At 50.9% G+C, this 23,193-nt stretch overlaps 1 protein-coding gene across 3 annotated transcripts; it reads right to left on the reverse strand.

The window, feature by feature from the left end:
- Positions 1-1,772: 1,772 nt before the first annotated feature.
- Positions 1,773-16,803, reverse strand: LOC147028837 (14-3-3 protein gamma-A-like). 3 transcript variants are annotated; one of them, XM_085879599.1, is made up of 3 exons: positions 16,517-16,803; positions 7,172-7,239; positions 1,773-3,548 (listed from the first exon to the last, which is right to left on the reverse strand). In XM_085879599.1, the coding sequence occupies exon 3, from the start codon at positions 3,537-3,539 to the stop codon at positions 2,895-2,897; it is 645 nt and encodes a 214-aa protein (XP_085735725.1). In that variant the 5' UTR covers positions 3,540-3,548; positions 7,172-7,239; positions 16,517-16,803; the 3' UTR covers positions 1,773-2,894. The 3 variants fall into 3 exon arrangements, 2 of the variants coding, with proteins under 2 accessions (XP_085735725.1, XP_085735724.1); XR_015057725.1 differs by lacking the exons at positions 1,773-3,548; positions 16,517-16,803 and adding exons at positions 7,781-7,905; positions 8,042-10,745; XM_085879598.1 differs by lacking the exon at positions 7,172-7,239 and having other exon boundaries at positions 16,517-16,797.
- Positions 16,804-23,193: the final 6,390 nt, after the last annotated feature.

Below are 23,193 nucleotides of genomic sequence, written 5' to 3' on the forward strand. Positions count from 1 at the left end.
TAATAAAAAAGAGAAAAAAAAAAGGGGGAAAAAAAAAAGAGAACAAGAAAAAGTGAGCAAAAGAGAGAATGAGCACAGAGAGAGGAGAGAGGGGATGGATGAGGAAGAAGTTTCCTTCTGTATCCATCTTGTTCAACCCACTGTTTGTCCAATTCTCCCTCTATTTTGTTCTTCAACTCCACTGGTGTCTCCCCCACCTTCACTACTGTCCCTTTTGGCCTGATAGCTCTTCCACAAGCCTTAACTGTTGGTAGCCATTGTACAGGCTTCAAGGGCCAAATCGTCTCTTTCTGTGTTGATGTTTCTTGGAAGGGAAGTCATCTATTATATATTACGAGCCAAAACCCCATCACAAACGGATTCCGTTCCATGAGCCCAATATGACAACCAGTGGCAGCTCTTGTAAGAGCCGGATCCCAGTCGATGTACTCCATGGCCTTTTCCTAATGGAAAAGGCCATGGAGTGCATCAACTCATTATTAGGCCTTACCTAATGAGGCCTACAAAACGTCCTTGTACACGACATTTTGTTGTACACTACTCCTTGTGAAGAAGTCCCCTGATTTGTGCACATGTCTACTTTGACGTACACTGTGTCAAAACTTCTCAGGTCACAGTACCGAGAAAAACGCGACGCGACCGCTTGGAGCACAAAATTGGTCCTTCAGTATTATTATATAGATTCTCCTTCACTTTACTGTTCAAAGTTGAAAAATGTGCCCTCTGGTGGACGATTTCAAGAACTACACCGTTTCCGTGTGATATTGATATTTATTCGAATAACACTTTCCTGTTCAAAGTTGAAAAATGTGCCCTCCGGTGGACGATTTCAGGAACTACACCGTTTCCGTGTGATGATATTGATATATTTATATTTATGCTTCAGAGTTTAAGGTTGACTATTGCCACTATGTGCGATGCACTCTTACAGGTACGAAGTTTCTTTCAGTCCAGGTCACAGTACCGAGAAAAATGTGACGCGACCGCTCGGAGGAGCACAAAATTGGTCCTTCAGTATTAATATATAGATGAACCATGGTATCTGTCTGTTCGTTTGTCGTCTCCTGTTTATGGCAGCCGTTTCCTGCGCTGCATTTGAAAAGATGAACATTCACTTTTGAAATGATGGGAGAACAGGCATGAATCATGTTGATTGCCAAATTTTATTTCACAACCAGGATATTTTGAACTCTTTTCAGACAACTCCAACCTCCACCACCCTATGTTGCAGTGGGTGGTATCAGTAGCTCAGAACTTTGGCCCTGTATGAAACCAAGAGTGCAACACCATTGACATTTTCAAAGTTCATTAAATATTATTTAAATTGATAGATTAACTTAAACTTTTCCCGTCAGTGGGGAGGGATACTCGTTGCTAGCTTAACCCATCGCTTGGGACAGGTACTCTTCCTAGTATGTAATCATCGGCCAATGCTCTCTGTCTATCCCACCCTGAAACACGGAAATGCTCCTTGGAGAGAAAAATTATTAAAAGTTGCTTCAAATTAATCCAAACCTAAAGGAAAATTGTAATTCTTCCAGCCAAATATTGAATGCAGGCGGTGTATAGGCAACAGACCGCTGCCTTGATAGCTGTCAAAAAATAAAAATGATTTGCTGTTAAGAAATATATAACCTCCCATTTGAGTTATTTCAACCAGCACAATAATAAAAGCCTTCACTGTTGATTTTTGTTTTCTTCCTTTTTTAAATATTGTGGTATTTTAACCACAGGATTCCGCTAGTCAGTGAATAATAGCACATGCTTGGAAGTTAAATCGGCACGATTAGAAGTTTATTGTCCACAGAAACCCAACACAATCACTTTACAATTTTACCTTCGTAGTCAACAATGATGCAATCAACCCCACCCACAAACTTCCATCACTTTCAAGGCTGAATACTACATGTGCACTTTTGAATAACGATTTTGATCCCACTCCCACATAAATACACATTGAAGAGGCCATAGAGAACAGCGAAAAGCCCGTGCAGAAGTGAATAAAACTGGATCAAGCAATCAAAACCTCCACTGCAGTGCATCAAAATGCACCCAGAGGAGCAAAGTCCAAAAGTGAAGCGAACAGCACAGCAGCATGCGGCATAAACGACAAAAGATAAATCACATATGGGCTTTGCCCTCGTTCGTCGTGACAAACTTTCTCAAAAAGCAGCAGCTACCTCATATGCAAGACATTGTGTATTCAGCCGCTTAATAATAGCAAACACCGGCCGGGCCTACGCTAGGTACGAAATGCAGCATGAAAACGGCACCAACATTAAAATCACAATGTTGATGCGCATCCAATGACTGCGTAGTTAAATGTAACTTTCCAGCCTTGCCGACGAACTCTGCAGCATGTGGGAATGTGCAACCCAAAATTGAAAACTTTTGATGACTCAATCTGAAAGGAAGCAACAGTATAGATTTTAAAGTTCGAAACAGACTTGTGCTACCCAAAATGAAATATTCACCATTACATACCTCGTATGATCAAAATAAGTCAGTGAAACAGCCCTACCCTGTCATCTCCCTCCTCCCCCTTCCAATCCTCCCCCCCCCCCAAACAAGCATCACATATAATAAAAGCCATTGGCAAAGCAATGATGAATGAACCAATTTTTTTTCTTCAAAAATGAGTCGGCTCCCAGAGGGAAATTAATAAATAACTGTGCAATTGGCCAATACAGCAAAAGGGCATCAAACAAATGTGGCTCAGATTCTGAAACCCTGTGACACTTGCATGAAAAATATGTAAAGAAAAAGACACCACAATCAAAGCAGCGGCAACAAGGAATTGGACTAATCGGATCATATTAGCATCCCGACTGGCAACGTCAGCAGCAAATGCTGGAAGTGGAGCAAATCACTCAAATAACAAGACTTTGACAACTTTAATTTCCTTCACCACCCTCCTCATCCTGCTGGTCACTCGTCCAGAGAGTGAGGTTGTCTCGCAGAAGCTGCATTATGAGTGTGGAGTCCTTGTACGACTCCTCGTTTAGGGTGTCGAGCTCTGCAATCGCCTCGTCGAATGCCGTCTTCGCCAACTGGCAGGCCTGCTCGGGTGCATTTTGAATCTCGTAGTAGAACACGGAGAAGTTGAGAGCCAGGCCCAAACGTATCGGTTGCGTTGGCGTCATCTTCTCTTTGCCTATTTCATAGGCATCTTTGTATGCTTTTTCGGAGCTTGCAACAACACTCTCCCTTTTCTCTCCCATGGCTACCTCGGCGAGGTAACGATAGTAATCACCTTTCATCTTGAGGTAAAAGACCTTGCTGTCAAACTGCAGCTGGTCACAACGTGGAATCAGATGTACATCGAGTAAATTTAGCACATCCCGACACACGTTCTCCAGCTCCCGCTCTATCTTCTCGCGGTAGGTACGCCGTAGGCTCTGGTGTTTGTCGTTGCCATCAGAGGCTGATTTCTGCTCTATGGAGCTGATGACACGCCAGGAAGAGCGCCTTGCCCCAACCACATTTTTGTATGCCACAGACAGCAGGTTCCGTTCTTCATTTGATAATGGCTCTGTCATCTCAGTCACCTGAAAACACCCACAAATATCCAATCAAATTTCCAGCCTCCATAAGATACATGACATCACAGAATACTTTAAGGGACTAGCAATGCATTTCCCATGACAAAATTTCTGTATCAAAGGTAATCATGAACTGCAGCACAAAAGTTTTGCAGTCGTGAGCTTCATATGCTCGCTCGTCTGTGACACCGTTAATAAAACTATCTGATCATTTGTCAAGCATTTCTCTCATGCAAGTGTGGGTCTTCGACTTGTTTCATTTTGTTGCATAATGAATAAAAACTAGAGTTAGTTGGACTGCCTGGAGAGGGAGTAATTAAACGAGAACAATGGGAACATACTTTGCTATCAAAGAAGAAAAGACTTTTCAAAGAAAAGCAAAACAATATTATTGGAAGTGAAAAACAGATAAATTGGTGGAAAATGGCAATTAAATGAACCACAGAACAGGCTACGAGAATAAATGGAAAGAAAAAACAAAGTTCAAGAAAAAAAAAAACTTTTAAATGTGCACTGCAAAATTAAATTTAATAATATGAATGCATTTAGCATCAACGGTTTCTGGGTTTTTGGATGAAACAAGGAAAGCTGACTTATTTTGGCAATCAAACCAGCATTATAACCAAGTCTCTGATGTGCAAGTATATGCTGCAACCCGAACAGCACTCGATAGAGCGCATACATCTGCAGACTGAACAGTTGATGTTTTGTACAGCACTGATAAGGTCCCAATGCAGATTCTGCCTAACTAACATCTAATCGGCTTGTGCTTGTCACTGACCAAACCCGTCCATTAAGTTTTGTCGTAATCTGTCCACAACTTGAAATTTCATGCGACATATGTGAATCTCGTAGTAGTTTTTTTGCATAAGAAAATGCATAAGAGCAACTAGGCTCTCAATAGTGAAGAATCACTTAAAAAAAAAAAATTAAAACACTCATGTCATTTTTGGCCTCATTTCTCAATGGAGAAGAATCACCTGAAAAAATAAATAATTATCGAAACAGATCACAACCTTCACCAAAATCGAATCAATTCGTCCTTAGCACACACCCAACATGTCCACCAAGTTTCGTCTGAATCAGTCCGCAAAGTTTTGAAATATCATGCTATATATAATTTTTGACCCCGAGTCCCCAAAAGACCCCAATAACCCAAAAGTCCCTGAGGACCAAAAAAGTTCCAAAAGCCCTGAGGACACCAAAGACCCAAATATCCCAAAAGACCCTGAGGACCCAAAAGGCTCAGAGGACCCACAAGACCCTTTAGACCCTTGACTCAACGATAAAGGGATGAGGTAGGTGTGTGTGTGTGTGTGTGTGTGTGTGTGTGTGTGTGTGTGTGTGTGTGTGTGTGTGTGTGTGTGTGTGTGTGTGTGTGTGTGTGTGTGTGTGTAAATGGATGATTAATTAATTAAACTAGAAGGGCGCTCGGTGGAGCGCACACCTCCGCCACTTAATGCCTGATCCACGAGAACATATCGGGCCCATTACATTTTTGAAATATCATGCTATATATCATTTTTGGCCCCATGTCTCAATAGTGAAGAAAAAAAAATGACCGTTTTTACAGCCATTTTTCCCTGCTATGCAGGGGTTGGGCTTTTTCTTGAGGCAATGCTTTATGGCCGGATGCCCTTCCTGACGCCAACCCTGGTCGCCTCTTACGACACACAGTGTACCACAGGATATGGTACACCTATTCTAACCGGGGCATACACCGGGACCAGTACACTGGTGCTCATTTCGCCGACCTCGGAAGGATGACAGGCTGAGTCAACCCCCTGGTGTTAATTCAGCAGCCAACGGGGCTTGAACTCAGGACCCTGGGATCCCAAGCCGCCACCCTAACCACTAAGCCAACACCAGGCTCTCAATAGTGAAGAATCACTTAAAAAAAAAAAAAATTAAAACACTCATGTCCAGATCTGGATCTTCACCAAAATCAAATCGATTCATCATTGTCATACCTAACCTCTCCACAAAGTTTTGTCTGAATCCATTCACAACCTTATGAGATATCCTGCTCACAGACAGACATAGATTTTTTAAAAAAGCAATCATATAGTACTTGAAAATGCATAAGAGCAAATATCAGAACAAATATCATTTTAACCGATGGCTCATAATTTAAGGTTGGAACTCAGGTTCAAATGTGAGATACGATTTGTATTTGTCCATTATTGTGTAGTGATGGATTTGCAATTTAATGTGACAGCACACTGTCTACTGATGTCTTTATTCTCTATGTGATGTATGTACAAGCTTCAATAGGAGCCTTAAAACACACTTCATAATTATTTTCAGAAATGAAGCAGCTTGAGGTTCAGTAACGATCCTACAGAGTTCTGAAAGCAAACATGTTAAGATAAAGAACACCTAAAAAAATTGAATATATCACCATCTCAACACTAACCCGACGACAAATAAACGCATATGTCTATTTCCATGGTCAGTCACTGGAAGAGGTTCAGTCTCTTGAACTTCAGGGTCTCACCATCACCAATGACTTCTGTGTTGACCACGTAGCAAAGCCAGCCACAGACTGGGGATCATCTATCAATCCAAGTCTGTTCTTCCAAAAAAAATAAAAACTACTCAGTCAATAAGGCCTTCGTCCATAGCTCAATGGAATACGGCCCTCCCCTCTGAGCTGGCAACCCATCATGACATGTCTCTCCGAGATTCTGTGGAATCTGATGCTCTCAATATTATTGGAATTTCCAGCAATGTGGTTGAAACACAAGGTCTGCTGCTTTCACATTGCAGGTAGGTCTCTCTCTCTCTCTCTCTCTCTCTCTCTCTTTCTTTTTTACCACCTATTCTCTGATGTTGCTTCTTCTGCTCTCTCTGTCTTCCGACCCTCCCAATCTCCTCCATGCACACCTAAGTAACAACTGAGTGGTGTTAAGTTTACAGATGGTGTAGATAGCAAAGCAATCATCTTGAAATAGGTGCGTTCCTGTTCCAAATCATTGTATGAAGATAATATCAAAGCGCGACAAGATTGACGAAATGACTGTGTTCATGCAGCAGGGGATTCATTTGAGAAAGAGGTGGTGTAACTAACAAACCTGTACTTTGATTTTTTTTTTGGTGAGAATGACAAGTCCACATCAACCTCGAATTTTTCAAGAAAACATAACTACATCTAATTGAAATTTTTACTTCACAGGCTTGAAGCATCCTTAATTAGTCAACGAAAATAAAATTTCAAAGTACATTCAGTGGAAGCAGCCACATCTTGCTTTTTGTGGATTCCTGAAATGGCTGTGAGGAGCAAGCATCACGTGCCTTGCAGTCAATCGAGGATGCTAAATGATAATGGCTGCATCCACAGAAATTACTGGATAATTCACAGTTGCTTTTAGTGCTTAATGGAAGATGTTCTTCACAGCAGAGATGTCCATCCCAATTCAGGAGCAGCAGTAAAACGCATGCTGCTCCCCCGCCTGACCAGAAAGCATTTCAAGTACAGGGTAAAGACAATGATGCGATGCATTGTACATTTTGGTTATCAACATATTTACTTTTGGAGAGTACAAGTTGGTATTTGAGGGCCACCTTTGAGCCCTATTTTTTGAAACAGCAGAAAAAAACAAACCAGGCTGACCCGGTTAGCGACAAACCTTTTGGGGAAATGTCGGTGGCAAATGCCCAGTCCACGACCACCTTTCAACACAACACTTCAACCTGACTAGGTCAGGGAGGTAAGGGCATCAAAATGAGAAACAGGAAAAGTACATCTTTATTTATTTATTGATCTATTTTTAAGTTTGACTCGGTTAAACTAATTGAAACCACAACCTTATTGTTGCTATTGTATAATACATGTAAACGAGTTTGCAATTATAAAAGTACTAGGTGGTACCCAGAGAACATCCGCACAATGTAAAATGTGGCTTCCACAATATTATGGAAAGAACCTCTCCCCCCGCCGAACTCACCCCTCCTCCCACCTCCTCCCCTCTCCCTCTCTTCTCCCGCTCTCCGCATCGCACCAGACCAGATACATTCAAAGCGATTTTTTGAATTGCAGTTTTTAAACCATCCATCTTCGTTCTTTATCGAATCCGAGAGCATTTAATGTCAGGCATGTAATGAAACGCATCATTTGCTTGAAAAAAGCAACACAGTTACTTGTGAAAATCCGTCACGGCTGAAAAGCCTCAATCCACGAAAAATGTTTAAACATTCATAAATTTAAAAGCCGAGACCCCCACAAACACGACACTTACCTTATTCTTCTAAGGAAATCTGGTTTCTCCAAATATCCACATGTCGACCCACTCGCATAGCCACAGCATTGATGGAGGTAACTTGCCGCGGTTCCTGTACATCAGAGGCCTATGGAGCCTCAGAGCTATGCGGAGCGAACAAAATGGTGATTTGATTTTGAAACCCCGCTCTGAACATCCAGGCAAGAGGACAGAGGGGCAGACAGACTGGTGGAAAAAAAATATATCTTAAACTATGATGGAAAGGAATCATCAGCTTACCAGTTCCCCAGTGTCAGTGTGGAGGCGCATCCCCGTTGTTGTGCGCCCACCCTACAAGGCTGAGACACCGAGGTCATGCCTCTGACATTTGAGAGGAGACGCCAACGCTGGCATTCCGAACTTCGAGAGGATATGCTGACGTTGGGCTCCCGATCTTCGACGGAGAGGCACTGACGATGTGCCCCCGACTGGTAAGCTGATTGGTGTGGTGTGTACATGGACATTACATAATGATATTTCCTGCACATGAACATTATTTTCAAACACCGATGGGCATTTCTTCTTTCTGGTCTAACTGGTAAGCTGATGATTACTGGTCATACTTATATAAAATAGCAACCATAAGATTGTGGTTTCAATTCTGTAAACTAAGTCGAAGTTTGAAAAAACACACAGAAGAAAAAAATAAGACCTGGGTCGCACTTAGATGCCTTTACCTCCCTGACCTAATTTAGTTGAGGTGTTGTGTTGAAAGATGCGAGTGGACCCAAGTAATTGCCACCGACATTTCACAAAGAAGCTTGTTGCGATGTAGGTTAGCTTGTTTTTTCCTGCTGTAAAAAAACTAAATGAATCAATCAATAAATTTTAAAAACCCTCAAAGGTGGCCCTCAAATACTAACTTGTGCTTTCCAAAGGTAAATTTGTTCCCTTGTTTTCACAATTCCAAAAGAAAGGAACCAATTAGTAACATTTTATCTGAAAATTTTACAGGATTTGGAAGGAAGCTTCCAGGGCAGTGCCCTGACGCCGTGATCCCGCCCTTCCAGCGAGAAGCAACGACACCACACTCAGACCTTCGAGGGTAAGACCGTGATATCAAACCACTGGACTCCAAGGGTGAGGCCTGAAAGTCAAATCCCCACACGAGCACGGCAACACCCCATGTTGTACTTCAAGGTCGAGACCCAGATGTCACAACCTCCACACTTGAAGGGCGCGACCCAGACGTCATAACCTCCACTCTTGAAGGGAGTGACACAGACATCACAACCTCCACCCTTGAAGGGCGAGACCAGCACATCACAACCTCCACTCTTGAAGGGCATGACGCTGTTGCGGCCACCGTATCGTTCGAGGGCGAGATGCCGGGCCGCCACCCTTCGAGGGCGAGACCATAAAACCGGGCTGCCACCCTTCGAGGAAGAGACCACGACACCGAGCAGCCATCCTTCGGGGGCGAGACCCCGACAACGGGCCGCCACCCTTTGAGGGCGAGACGCCAATGCCGGGCCGCACCCCCCTTTCGAAGGCGACACCCCGACAGCAGGTTCCTGTTTGAGGGCGAGACCCCGACGCAGGGCTGCCACCCTTCGAGGATGAGATCTCGACGGCATGCCGCCCTCCCCCTTCGAAGGTGAGACCATGACGGCAGGCCGTCCCCCCCCCCCCCATTTCGAGAGCAGGACTCCAACGGCAGGTCCCCCTTTGATGGCGAGACCCGGACGGCAGGCCGACGACCCCCTTCGAGGGTGAGACCCCGAAGGCAGGCCGCCCTCCCCCTTCAAGGGTGAGACCCCGGCGGCAGGCTGCCCTCGCCCATTTAAGGGAGAGACCCCAAAGGCAGGCCGCCCCCTGCCCCCCGAGTGCAGGCTCCCTTTTGAGGGTGAGACCTTGACGGCAGGCTGCCCCCCCCTTCGAGGGTGAGACCCTGACGGCAGGCTGCCCCCCCCATTTTGAGGGCAGGACCCCAACGGCAGGTCCCCCTTTGATGGCGAGACCCGGACGGCAGGCCGATGACCCCCTTCGAGGGCGAGACCCAGACGGCAGGCCACCACCCTTCGAGAAAGAGACCCCGATGGCAGGCCGCCCCCCTCCCCTTCGAGGGCGAGACCCCGACTGCAGGCTACCTTTTGAGGGCGAGACCCCGACGGCAGGCTGCTCCTCCCCTTTGAGGGCGAGCCCCGACTGCAGGCTCCGTTTTGAGGGCGAGACCATGACGGCAGGCAGCCCCCCTTTCTAAGGCGACACTCCAACGGAGGGCCGCCCCGCCTCCGTTCAAGGGCGACACCCCAACGGAGGGCCGCCACACTGATGGAGGGGCTGCCACCCTTCGAGGGCAACACCCGGATGGAGGGCCGCCACCCAAAGAGGGCGACACCGACGGAGGGCCACCACCCTGATGGAGGGCACCACCTCGACGGAGGACCGCCACCCTTCGAGGGTGACACCCTGACGGAGGGCAGCCACCCTTCGATGGTGACACCCTGACGGAGGGCCGCCACCCTTCGATGGCGACACCCCGACGGAGGGCCGCCACCCTTCGATGGCGAGACGATGGAGGTCCACCACCCTTCGAGGGTGACACCCTGACGGAGGACTGCCACTGAGGGAGGGCCGCCACCATTCGGGAAAGAGAGCCCGACGGAGACTGCCACCCTTCGGGGAAGAGACCCTGAAGGAGGGCCGCCACCCTTCGGGGAAGAGACCCCGACGGAGGGCCGCCACCCTTCGGGGAAGAGACCCTGACGGAGGGCCGCAACCCTTCGAGGGCGAGACCCCGAAGGAGGGCTGACACCCTTCGAGGGCGAGACCCTGACGGAGGACTGACACGCTTCGAGGGCGAGACCCCGACGGAGGGCCGACACCCTTCGAGGGCGACACTTCGACGGAGGGCCGCCACCCTTCGATGGCGACACGATGACAGAGGTCCGCCACCCTTCGAGGGTGACACCCCGACGGAGGACTGCCACTGAGGGAGGGCCGCCACCGTTCGGGAAAGAGCCCGACGGAGACTGCCACCCTTCGGGGAAGAGACCCCGACGGAGGGCCGCCACCCTTCGATGGCGAGACGATGGAGGTCCACCACCCTTCGAGGGTGACACCCCGACGGAGGACTGCCACTGAGGGAGGGCCGCCACCATTCGGGAAAGGGAGCCCGACGGAGACTGCCACCCTTCGGGGAAGAGACCCCGACGGAGGGCCACCACCCTTTGGGGAAGAGACCCTGAAGGAGGGCCGCCACCCTTCGGGGAAGAGACCCCGACGGAGGGCCGCCACCCTTCGGGGAAGAGACCCTGACGGAGGGCCGCAACCCTTCGAGGGCGAGACCCCGAAGGAGGGCTGACACCCTTCGATGGCGACACGATGACAGAGGTCCGCCACCCTTCGAGGGTGACACCCCGGAGGACTGCCACTGAGGGAGGGCCGCCACCGTTCGGGAAAGAGAGCCCGACGGAGACTGCCACCCTTCGGGGAAGAGACCCCGACGGAGGGCCGCCACCCTTTGATGGCGAGACGATGGAGGTCCACCACCCTTCGAGGGTGACACCCCGACGGAGGACTGCCACTGAGGGAGGGCCGCCACCATTCGGGAAAGAGAGCCCGACGGAGACTGCCACCCTTCGGGGAAGAGACCCCGACGGAGGGCCACCACCCTTTGGGGAAGAGACCCCGACGGAGGGCCGCCACCCTTCGGGGAAGAGACCCTGAAGGAGGGCCGCCACCCTTCGGGGAAGAGACCCCGACGGAGGGCCGCCACCCTTCGGGGAAGAGACCCTGACGGAGGGCCGCAACCCTTCGAGGGCGAGACCCCGAAGGAGGGCCGACACCCTTCGAGGGCGAGACCCTGACGGAGGACTGACACGCTTCGAGGGCGAGACCCCGACGGAGGGCAGACACCTTTCGAGGGCGAGACCCCGACGGAGGGCCGACACCCTTCGCGGGCGAGACCCCGACGGAGGGCCGACACCCTTCGAGGGCGACACCTCGACGGAGGGCCGCCAACCTTCGATGGCGACACGATGACAGAGGTCCGCCACCCTTCGAGGGTGACACCCCGACGGAGGACTGCCACTGAGGGAGGGCCGCCACCGTTCGGGAAAGAGACCCTGACGGAGACCGCCACCCTTCGGGGAAGAGACCCCGACGGAGGGCCACCACCCTTCGGGGAAGAGACCCCAATGGAGGGCCGCCACCATTCAGGGAAGAGACCCCGACGGAGGGCCAACACCCTTCAAGGGCGAGACCCCGACGGAGGGCCGACACCATTCGAGGGCGAAACCCCGACGGAGGGCCGACACCCTTTGAGGGCGAGACCCCGACGGAGAGCCGACACCCTTCGAGGGCGAGAACCCGGCAGCAGGCTGCCCACCTTCGAGAGCGAGAACCCGATGGCAGGCCGCCCACCTTCGAGGGCGAGAACCCGACGGCAGGCCGCCCACCTTCGAGGGCGAGAACCCGAAAGCAGGTCGCCCCCCCCCTTCGAGGGCGAGACCCAGACGGCAGGCCACCACCCTTCGAGAAAGAGACCCCGATGGCAGGCCGCCCCCTCCCCTTCGAGGGCGAGACCCCGACTGCAGGCTCCCTTTTGAGGGCGAGACCCTGACGGCAGGCGGTTCCCCCCCTTTGAGGGCGAGACCCCGACTGCAGGCTCCGTTTTGAGGGCGAGACCATGACGGCAGGCAGCCCCCCCTTTCTGAGGCGACACCCCAACGCAGGGCCGCCCCCCCCTCCGTTCAAGGGCGACATCCCGAGGGAGGGCCGCCACACTGATGGAGGGGCTGCCACCCTTCGAGGGCAACACCCTGATGGAGGGCCGCCACCCAAAGAGGGCCACCACCCTGATGGAGGGCACCACCTCGACGGAGGACCGCCGCCCTTCGAGGGCGACACCCCGATGGAGGGCAGCCACCCTTCGATGGCGACACCCCGACGGAGGGCCGCCACCCTTCGGGGAAGAGACCCTGAAGGAGGGCCGCCACCGTTCGGGAAAGAGACCCTGACGGAGACCGCCACCCTTCGGGGAAGAGACCCCGACGGAGGGCCACCACCCTTCGGGGAAGAGACCCCAATGGAGGGCCGCCACCATTCAGGGAAGAGACCCCGACGGAGGGCCAACACCCTTCAAGGGCGAGACCCCGACGGAGGGCCGACACCATTCGAGGGCGAAACCCCGACGGAGGGCCGACACCCTTTGAGGGCGAGACCCCGACGGAGAGCCGACACCCTTCGAGGGCGAGAACCCGGCAGCAGGCTGCCCACCTTCGAGAGCGAGAACCCGATGGCAGGCCGCCCACCTTCGAGGGCGAGAACCCGACGGCAGGCCGCCCACCTTCGAGGGCGAGAACCCGAAAGCAGGTCGCCCCCCCCCCTTCGAGGGCGAGACCCAGACGGCAGGCCTCCACCCTTCGAGAAAGAGACCCCGATGGCAGGCCGCCCCTCCCCTTCGAGGGCGAGACCCCGACTGCAGGCTCCCTTTTGAGGGCGAGACCCTGATGGCAGGCGGTTCCCCCCCTTTGAGGGCGAGACCCCGACTGCAGGCTCCGTTTTGAGGGCGAGACCATGACGGCAGGCAGCCCCCCCTTTCTGAGGCGACACCCCAACGGAGGGCCGCCACACTGATGGAGGGGCTGCCACCCCTCGAGGGCAACACCCTGATGGAGGGCCGCCACCCAAAGAGGGCGACACCGACGGAGGGCCACCACCCTGATGGAGGGCACCACCTCGACGGAGGACCGCCGCCCTTCGAGGGCGACACCCCGAAGGAGGGCAGCCACCCTTCGATGGCGACACCCCGACGGAGGGCCGCCACCTTTCGATGGCGACACCCCGACGGAGGGCCGCCACCCTTCGATGGCGACACCCCGACGGAGGGCCCCCACCCTTCGATGGCAACACCCCGACGGAGGGCCGCCACCCTTCGATGGCGACACCCCGACGGAGGGCCGACACCCTTCGATGGCGACACCCCGACGGAGGGCCCCCACCCTTCGATGGCAACACCCCGACGGAGGGCCGCCACCCTTCGATGGCGACACCCCGACGGAGGGCCGACACCCTTCGATGGCGACACCCCGACGGAGGGCCGCCACCCTTCGATGGCGACACCCCGACGGAGGGCTGCCACCCTTCGATGGCGACACCTTGACGGAGGGCCGCCACCCTTCGATGGCGACACCTTGACGGAGGGCCGCCACCCTTCGATGGCGACACCCCGACGGAGGGCCGCCACCCTTCGATGGCGACACCACGACGGAGGGCCGCCACCCTTCGATGGCGACACGACGACGGAGGTCCACCACCCTTCGAGGGTGACACCCCGGCGGAGGACTGCCACTGAGGGAGGGCCGCCACCATTCGGGAAAGAGACTGCGATGGAGGGCCACCACCCTTCGGGGAAGAGACCCCAACGGAGGGCCGCCACCCTTCAGGGAAGAGACCCCAGAGGGCCGTCACCCTTCGAGGGCAAGACCCCGACGGAGGGCCAACACCCTTCGAGGGCGAGACCCCGACGGAGGGCATACACCCTTCGAGGGCGAAACCCCGACGGAGGGCCGACACCCTTCGAGGGCGAGACCCCTCGGAGGGCCGACACCCTTCGAGGGAATGACCCCGACGGAGGGCCGACACCCTTCGAGGGCGAGACCCCGGAGGGCCACCACCCTTCGAGGGCGAGACCCCGACGGAGGGCTGACACCCTTCGAGGGCGAGACCCCGACGGCGGGCCGCCCACCTTTGAGGGCGAGAACCCGACGGCGGGCCGCCCACCTTCGATGGCGAGAACCCTACGGCAGGCCACCCACCTTCGAGGGTGAGAACCCGACAGCAGGCCGCCCACCTTCGAGGGCGAGAACCCGACGGCAGGCCGCCCACCTTCGAAGGCGAGAACCCGACGGCAGGCCGCCCACCTTCGAGGGCGAGAACCCGACGGCAGGCCGCCCACATTCGAGGGCGAGAACCCGACGGCAGGCCGCCCACATTCGGGGGCGAGAACCCGGCGGCACGCCGCCCACCTTCGGGGGTGAGAACCTGGTGGCAGGCCGCTCACCTTCGAGGGCGAGAACCCGACGGCAGGCCGCCCACCTTCGGGGGCGAGAACCCGAAGGCAGGACGCTCACCTTCGAGGGCGAGAACCCGAAGGCAGGACGCTCACCTTCGAGGGCGAGAACCCGACGGCAGGCCGCCCACCTTCGAGGACGAGAACCCGACGGCGAGAACCCGACGGCAGGCCGCCCCCCTTCGAAGTGAGACCCTCACGGAAGGCCGCCACCCTTTGAGGGCGAGACCCTGATGGAAGGCTGCCACCCTACGAGGGCGACAACCTGACGGCAGGCCAACACCCCCCCCCTTGAGGGCGAGACCACAACTACACGCTGCCCCCCTCGAAGGCAAGACCCCGACGGAAGGCCGCCACGCTTCGAGGGTGAGACCCCGACGAAAGGCCGCAACCCTTCGAGGGTGAGACCACGACGAAAGGCCGCCACCCTTCGAGGGTGAGACCCCGACGGAAGGCCGCCATCCTTCGAGGGGAGACACCGACGGAAGGCTGCTCCCCCTTCGAGGGTGAGATCCTGACTGAAGACCGTCCCCCTTTTGAGGGCGATATCCCGACGGAAGGCCGCCCCCCCCCTTCGAGGGCAAGATCCCAATGGCAGGCTGCCCTCCCCCTTCGAGGGCGAAACCCCGATGGCAGGAAGCCCCCCCCTTTCGAGAGCGAGAGCCTGATGACAGGCCTCCCCCCTTTGAGGGCGAGACACTGTCGTCATGCCCACACACTGGGAAGGCGACAACCCATCCTCTTACCCCCAGCAATTCGAGGGCAATATTTTGACGTGCGCCTGCCCTCGGAAAGAGCAACCATGACAGTGCCCTCCCACCCCTTGAGGGTGAGACCCTAATATCGTGCCCACATCCTTTTAGGGAAAGAACTCGACGTCTTGTTCCCCACCTTCCAGTGGAAGGATCAATGGAAAGACATCTCGCCTTCACTATTTGAGGGCGAGATCCCGACCCGCCTTTCCTGCCGTAGGGGCAGAACTCCGGCCCAGCGTCCCCACCATCAGGGGCGAGAACCCGGCCCAGCGTCCCCACCATCAGGGGCGAGAACCCGGCCCAGCGTCCCCACCATCAGGGGCGAGAACCCGGCCCAGCGTCCCCACCGTCTTGTGCGAGAACCCGGCCCGGCGTCCCCGCCGTAGGGGGCGAGGCCAGGGCCCGGCATCCCCACCGTCGGGGGCGAGACCGCGGCACGGCGGTCTCGCTGTAGGGGGCGAGACCCCGGGCCCGGCTGAAGGGGGCGAGATCACGTTCCCGGCGTCCCCGCCGTGGAGAGCGAGATCCCGGCCCGGCGTCCCCGCTGTAGAGCGCGAGACCCCAGCCCGGCGTCCCCGACATAGGGGGCGAGACCCCGGGCCCGGCGTCCCAGCCGTACGGGGCGAGACCACGACTTGGCGTCCCCGCCAATAGAGCCAAGACGTCTATTACGTCTCACGTTTGTACTTCATTCAGATCTGTGACGTCGTCTCTCTGCATCGAGGTCTCTCTCAAGTGCGTGAGGTCTTTCTCATACCCACCTACCCTAAACATAAATGAATACCATTCACATGTCAAATAAAAAAATTTATTAGCTATCACACGGGACCAGCGATATCACAAGTAAAACACATTGGAAGAAAAAACAGAAATCACGTGTTTGAACCTGCATAAAGCCAAGACCAATGCTTTAGGGTCTGCAAACCACCACTTCAGTCTTACCGCTTTCATGGCCGCCGCCATGTCGTCATAGCGCTCCGCCTGCTCGGCGAGACGCGCCTTCTGCACGAGCTTCTCCCGCTCAGACATTGCCCCGGGAACGATAAATACAACGGGTACGTTGTCGGGAAGTAACAAGGCCGCACTGTGCGGGAGCCCTTGCGGAGTCAGGCTCTGGAAAAAGCAAACGAGTCGGGTCGCAGAAACAGGATGTGGGATGGAGCAGAGAAGGTGGACGATCTGGAGCCGCAGTGCGCCGCCCGCATCCAACCCAGAAACCTTTGCGCGCACATCCCCCACTCCCCTCTCAGGCAAAAAAAAAAAAAACCCGCGCAACACAGACCTCCCCATGCACTCTCTCATCTCTCTCTCTCTCGCTGAAGGTTCTGGAAGCACGTGGTGCACGTGGGGCGGTTTAACCGCCCATGGAACATGTGAAATCCTAATCGCATTTGTGGTGCACCGAAATCGATTTGGATCGTGCTTAACGTTCCGCATTCATTGCTGGGATTTTAAAAGGTGAGCTCTTTGTGTCCTGTTGCAAGGCATAGGCCTACATCATGTGGTGCTGGTGCAGGCAACGTGGCCCATGACACCTTCACTCTGGTGTCTGGTCACTGGGTGACCCGTCGTGGATGTACCAGATCCAAAAATAAACTCGCCACCACAAAAGGTTGCTCGGACCACCCGGTCCATGTAGAGTGAGGACCTCACCCCGATTTACTCAAAGCTCGCTTTGGCCTCGTTTCCAACCGTTGCAAATGTTTTTTCACGAGGTAAATAAATCGTTAAACGGTTAACCAAAACAAATCTTGACTCCATGCTTCCGAGAAGGATGCTTTTAAGATTGTATTTGTCCTGCTGACATCATATCTGTGAGAAAGATGATGAAATGATCTGGTCTTTCAAACGAAATCGAGTGAGCAGTTTAGTCTGGCCCATCATGACGTTTTAAGATGTCGAGATGAAAATCTCACTTCAAAAACACGAGTTTCACTTCTCGCCGAACTGAGTCATCGTGCAATCGATTGAAATGATCCCTTTATATAAACTAGAAGGGCACTCGGTGGAGCACATACCTCCACCACGTGATGCCTGCTCCACGAGAACATGTCGGGACCCCAATACATGTTTGAGATATCATGCTGGGACAGGACTATATCGTTTTTGGCCCAATCTCTCAATGGTGAAGAATCACTTGAAAAATTAAATAATTCTTTGTTCCAGATCTGGATTCGGATCGTCACCAAAATGGAATCGATTCTTCCTTGTCAAACACCTGACGTGTCCATCAAGTTTCATCCGAATCCGTCTTCAACTTTTTGAGATATCGTGCTATATTATCGTTTTTGGCCCTTTCTCTCAATGGTGAAGAATCGGTTGAAAAATTATAGTATCCGGATCCTAATCTTCACCAAAATCGAATCAATTCGTCCTTGTCGCACACCCAACGTGTCCACAAAATTTCATCCGAAACCGTCCACAACTTTTTGAGATATCCTGCACACAGACAGACAAATGAAATTGCTCGTTAAGCAAGGAATTGCCGGAATAACTTTGTCATATCTCCATGATCTCTGAAAAACCAAAAACCTGGAAATCAATTTGGTTCTTATAAGTCGATAGTGCTACTGTTTAATGAGTTATAGCACTTAGTTTGGTCATGATCATAACTTGGAAGTCAATCGGACTTGAAATGGCGTTTTTATCGCAATTTGAAAGTTTTGATCTGACCCCCCCCCTCCCCCGATATTCGACCCCCGACCGCTAAGAAGGGTGTTGGTGTTACACCCCCAACGAGACATATGGTTGGATGCAGTATTGGAAGATGCACATTTTGGATTTGGTTTGAAGTCGATACGACCATTTTAGCGGACGTTATTGCGAAAATAAGAAAATTACGGTTTTTCGGTGACCTTGACCTTGAACTTTGACCTAGATTCACCAAAAACGACAAGTGTCTAAGTTAGACCATGGCGGACGTCTGTGCCCAGTTTGGTCATGATCGCTGATAGGGTGTGGCTGTTACAGGGTAAACAAACACACAAACAAACAGACAGACACACACAACCAACCAACATAATTGCCAAAATCCGAAGGATTCCGGCAATTAACAAACAAGAAAAAATGTTGTGCATAGCACGATACTTGCAAAACCCAAATAAACAATATGGAATCACAAAGAAATCAGACACAGGTGGAGGCCATTCAGCCCATCATACCTGTGCCACATCAACAACACACTAATTTATCAAAAACAGATCAAAACTAGAGGGGGAGCACTCGGTGGAATGCAAAACCTCTGCCGCCAATACTGCTGGGTCACTTAAGTGAACCTGAAATCCTATTCATTGTAGGTCAAAACAGATCAGACTCTACTGAACGAACCACGATTGAATAAACGAAACTAGATTGACGCGCATGTAGAAATGCCCAAAAAAAAATCTAAATTTTTTTGAAAAAAAGTTGCAAAATTGTTTTTTTTTTCTCTAACAAATTTTTTTTGGGGGGGTTGGAAATCACTTAAAACATGTAGAAATGCAAAAACAAAAATTCAAATATTTTTTCAAAATGGCCACCATAGCGGCCATATTGGACTTTGGACCAAGTCCAAAATCTAATGGCATGATCCTTGGACCATACCTAATCCCCCCACTAAGTTTCGTTGAAATCCGTCCAGGAGTTTTTCCGTAACATGGTTCACAAACAGACAGGGGTGAAAAGAGTAACCTTCATCCATCTTCGATGGCAGAGGTTAACTAGAGGGGGAGCACTCGGGAGAATGCAAAACCTCCGCCGCCAATACTGCTGGGTCACTCAAGTGAACCTTATATCTTATTCATTAAATATGTCAACAGCGCTGAGAGTTCTAGTTCTTTTCTCCAACATTTTTTTTGGGGGGGGGGGGGTTGGAAATCACTTAAAACATGTAAAAATGCAAAAAAAAAAATCGAAATTTTGTTGAAAAAAAAGTTGCAAAATTTTTTTTTCTCTAACAATTTTTTTTGGGGGGGTTGGAAATCACTCAAAACATGTAGAAATGCAAAAAAAAATTAAAAAAAAAATTCTTTTTTTTAAGCGAAAGGGGTAACAATTTTTTTTTGCGGGGGGGGGTTGGAAATCACTGAAAAAAAGAAAAAATGGAAAAACAAAATTTTTTATCAAACAATTTTTTTTGGGGGGGGGTTGGAAATCACTTAAAATATGTAGAAATGCAAAAAAAATTCTCACAATTTTTTTTGGGGGGGGGGAAAATTTTTTTTTTGGGGGGGGGGAGGTTGGAAATCACTTAAAACATGTAGAAATGCAAAAAGAAAAAAATAATTCTCTATTTTTGGGGTAACAATTTTTTTGGCGGGGGTTGGAAATCACTTAAAACATGTAGAAATGCAAAAAATATTTCTCTTACAATTTTTTTTTTGGGGGGGGTTAGAAATCACTTAAACAAGTAGAAATGCAAACAAAAATTCTCTATTTTTTTGAGAGGGGGTTAAAAAAATTTGGGGGGGGGGGTTGGAAATCACTTAAAACATGTGGAAATGCAAAAAAAAAAAAATTGTTTTTCTCCAACAATTTTTTTTGGGGGGGGGGACCAAGTCCAAAATTTAATGGCATGATCCTTGGACCATACCTACCCCCCCCCTCCCACCAAGTTTCGTCGAAATCCGTTGAGGAGTTTTTCCGTAGTACTGTTCACAAACAAACAAACAAACAAACAAACAGAAATGGGGTGAAAACAGTAACCTCCATCCATCTTCGAAGATGGCGGAGGTTAATCAGAAAATGCAAAATGTCGTTTTAAAATTTTTAATCAAGTGTTTTTGGTAGTTTTTTTTTCCCCTTCTTTTCAGCGCATGGGCTTGGGTGAAAAACACACATCAACCACACAACACCCCTTGATGAGACCCCACAAACAGCACTCCGTACACGTGCACACATTAACCCATCAATGCTAACATATCACCTTTTTATCACCACCTTTCTCGTGTATAAAGCTCTCTCTCCTTCAGCCGCTCCTCATAGCTGAGTCTAGCTAGGCCCAGAATCAATCTAGTTGCCCTACGCTGAACCCTCTCAATGGCATCTATGTCCTTCCTGAGTTGTGGTGACCAAAACTGCACACAATCTTCTAGATGTGGCCCTCACTAAATTCCTGCACAATGTTAACGCCACCTATTTTGATTTATCAATGATTCCCCTCCGAATACAACCTAAAACCCTAATTGCTTTACCAATACCTATAGCTGCCTGGCACTCTGCTGCCTACTTACCTCCCATATCTATTATCACTGCCAGATCCTTCGCCTGTATGACATACTGTATGCTTTGAGGTTTTGATTGGTGAACCAATTCAGTGACCCAACATGCAAATTCGATTCAAATTAGAAGAGTACTGGGTGGCTGGAGATTGTGTGTTACTCGCTGTATTGCAAGAAGACTACAAATGTTTGTGTAGTGTGTATCTAAAGGGGTCTAACGGGGCTACTGGTCTCATGGGTCAAAGTGTTTCAAAAGGTCTATAGGGCTCTATAAGGGTCTAAACGGTTCTAATGATCGAAAGGGTAGGGTCTAAAGAGTCTAAGGAGTCAAAGTGTTGAAACAGGTTCTAATGGATCTAAAGCTCTAAAGGGTCAAGGATTCGAAGAAGTCTAAAGGGTGTAAGGGTCTTAAGGAGTCATTTTGTTCTTAAAAGATCTAAATGGATATAAAGGATATAAGGGGGTCTAAGGTTCTTTAAAGGTTTCAAATGCCTCTTCAGGGGTCTAAAGAGTGTCCTCTGCAGGGTCAAAGGGGGTATAAAGGTTCTTAAAAGCTCTAAAGGATCTAAAAGGTCAAAAAGATTCCAGCAGTAGTTTAAGGTTATAAAGGGTTTAAGAGGTTGAAAGGATTTAAGGAGTCTTAAGGGGTCTAATTGTCTCAAGGTCTTCAGGAGTCAAATGTGTCTGTAATGTCAGTCATGACATTTGTCGGTTAGTAAAGATTTACAATACCATTAATGTTCTGAGTTGATGTTCTGGGCGGAGATTGGAGCGAAGGTTCTGGGCAAAGCACAGAACGGATGCAGATGAATTCTGGAGAACCATACGCTTCGGCTCTCTGCGAAGCTTACATCGTGTGCGAAGCTTACACTGCATTGCGAGGTTCATATCGAGCCACGAGGCCATCGGCGTGACTGGTCCTCTTCTACGTTTCATCTACATACAAGCGCCACTCGTTAAGGAGGATTAAAGTGGTCGGTATATATCTCTATCTCTATCTCTATCTCTATCTCTATCTCTATCTCTATCTCTATCTCTATCTCTATCTCTATCTCTATCTCTATCTCTATCTCTATCTCTATCTCTATCTCTATCTCTCTCTCTCTCTCTCTCTCTCTCTCTCTCTCTCTCTCTCTCTGTCTGTAGCTGATTGTAAGACTGCATGGAGTAAGAAAGATTGGAATGTATTGTGTACGCCTTTTCATGTAAACGCATTGCACATTGTATCAGACACAGGTGGAGGCCATTCAGGAGTACATTGTACATTCCTGCCGTTTGCAGAGCTATTTCGACGCCATTTGAGGTCTGTTTCATGTTCGTTTGATTTATTGTATTTGATTTATAATCGAACTGCAATACACTTCTAAAGTATTGTCGTTACAAAAGAACATCATTACTTTACAGTGACACGGAGCCTTTTTTATGGGGTCTTTGGGAGCTTTTGGGAGCTTTTCAGATCTTTCACAGAGCTTCTTTGGGAATGAATAAATGGCCGAAGGCTTCTGCATGAACACGACTCCTTGTGTCTATGTCTGTGTACGATGTCCAATAACCCTGTGATACTGTTGTGGTGCTGGGTATCGGTGGAAAGCACGACCGCGAGGGGGAGCAGTAGAGTCGGCTCCACCGAACACCCAGAATTTATAGGTCGTCACCCCGGATAACTCCAGAGCCGATGGGTCACTTAAAGGACCGTGGTCGCCAATACTTTGACGGCGTAGAGTAGGGTTAATTGCCTAATTTCAAGATACCTAAATACCCACGCAGTCTAACTACCCACGCAGGGAACCACACCCTCGGCCGACTCTGTCCGATCCGAGTCGCAGGTAACGACTCGGATCTGGCGTAACCGAGCGGAGTTGCCAGAGCCGCGCTGGATGAAATGAACAATTTACCCTCGCTATCTCTCAATACACAGCGTGCAAAGCCAATGAAAGAAACACAGAAACGAGCTGGTACATTCAACAAAAGGGATATTTATTTATAACAATAATAGGGTAGGGGAACACAGAGCAGAGTTATCACGAATAAAGAAAGGTATCAAATATACAATGAGCAAAAGGAAGCACTTACACAATTCTACTTGAAGACGGGCCCACACACAAACACACACCCCCCAAAAGAAATGATGGCTGCGGCCTTTATTTATACCCCCAGCTCAGAGGGAAGGTGAGCTGGAGGTAAGGATGATAGCTTGGACCTTCCCGCCTCATGCGGCCCTTGACGATCCGGCTCAGCGGGACTCGAACCCGCAACTCAATGCCGCTGCAAGCACCGGGTCCGGAGGGCAGCGTCGGGCTCCAGCATGCGACGAGACAGCGAGCGCCAGCCGAGGAGACAAGCAGGCGATTCTCGTCCTGACAGACTCGCAGGCAGACGAACCTCTGCGGGACAGGCTCAAGGGAAAACAGACCGACCTCC

This window comes from Eptatretus burgeri, chromosome 4 (genome assembly GCF_056783735.1).
Source record: "Eptatretus burgeri isolate ZD-2024b chromosome 4, Ebu_testis_v1, whole genome shotgun sequence".
Taxonomy (NCBI): domain Eukaryota; kingdom Metazoa; phylum Chordata; class Myxini; order Myxiniformes; family Myxinidae; genus Eptatretus; species Eptatretus burgeri.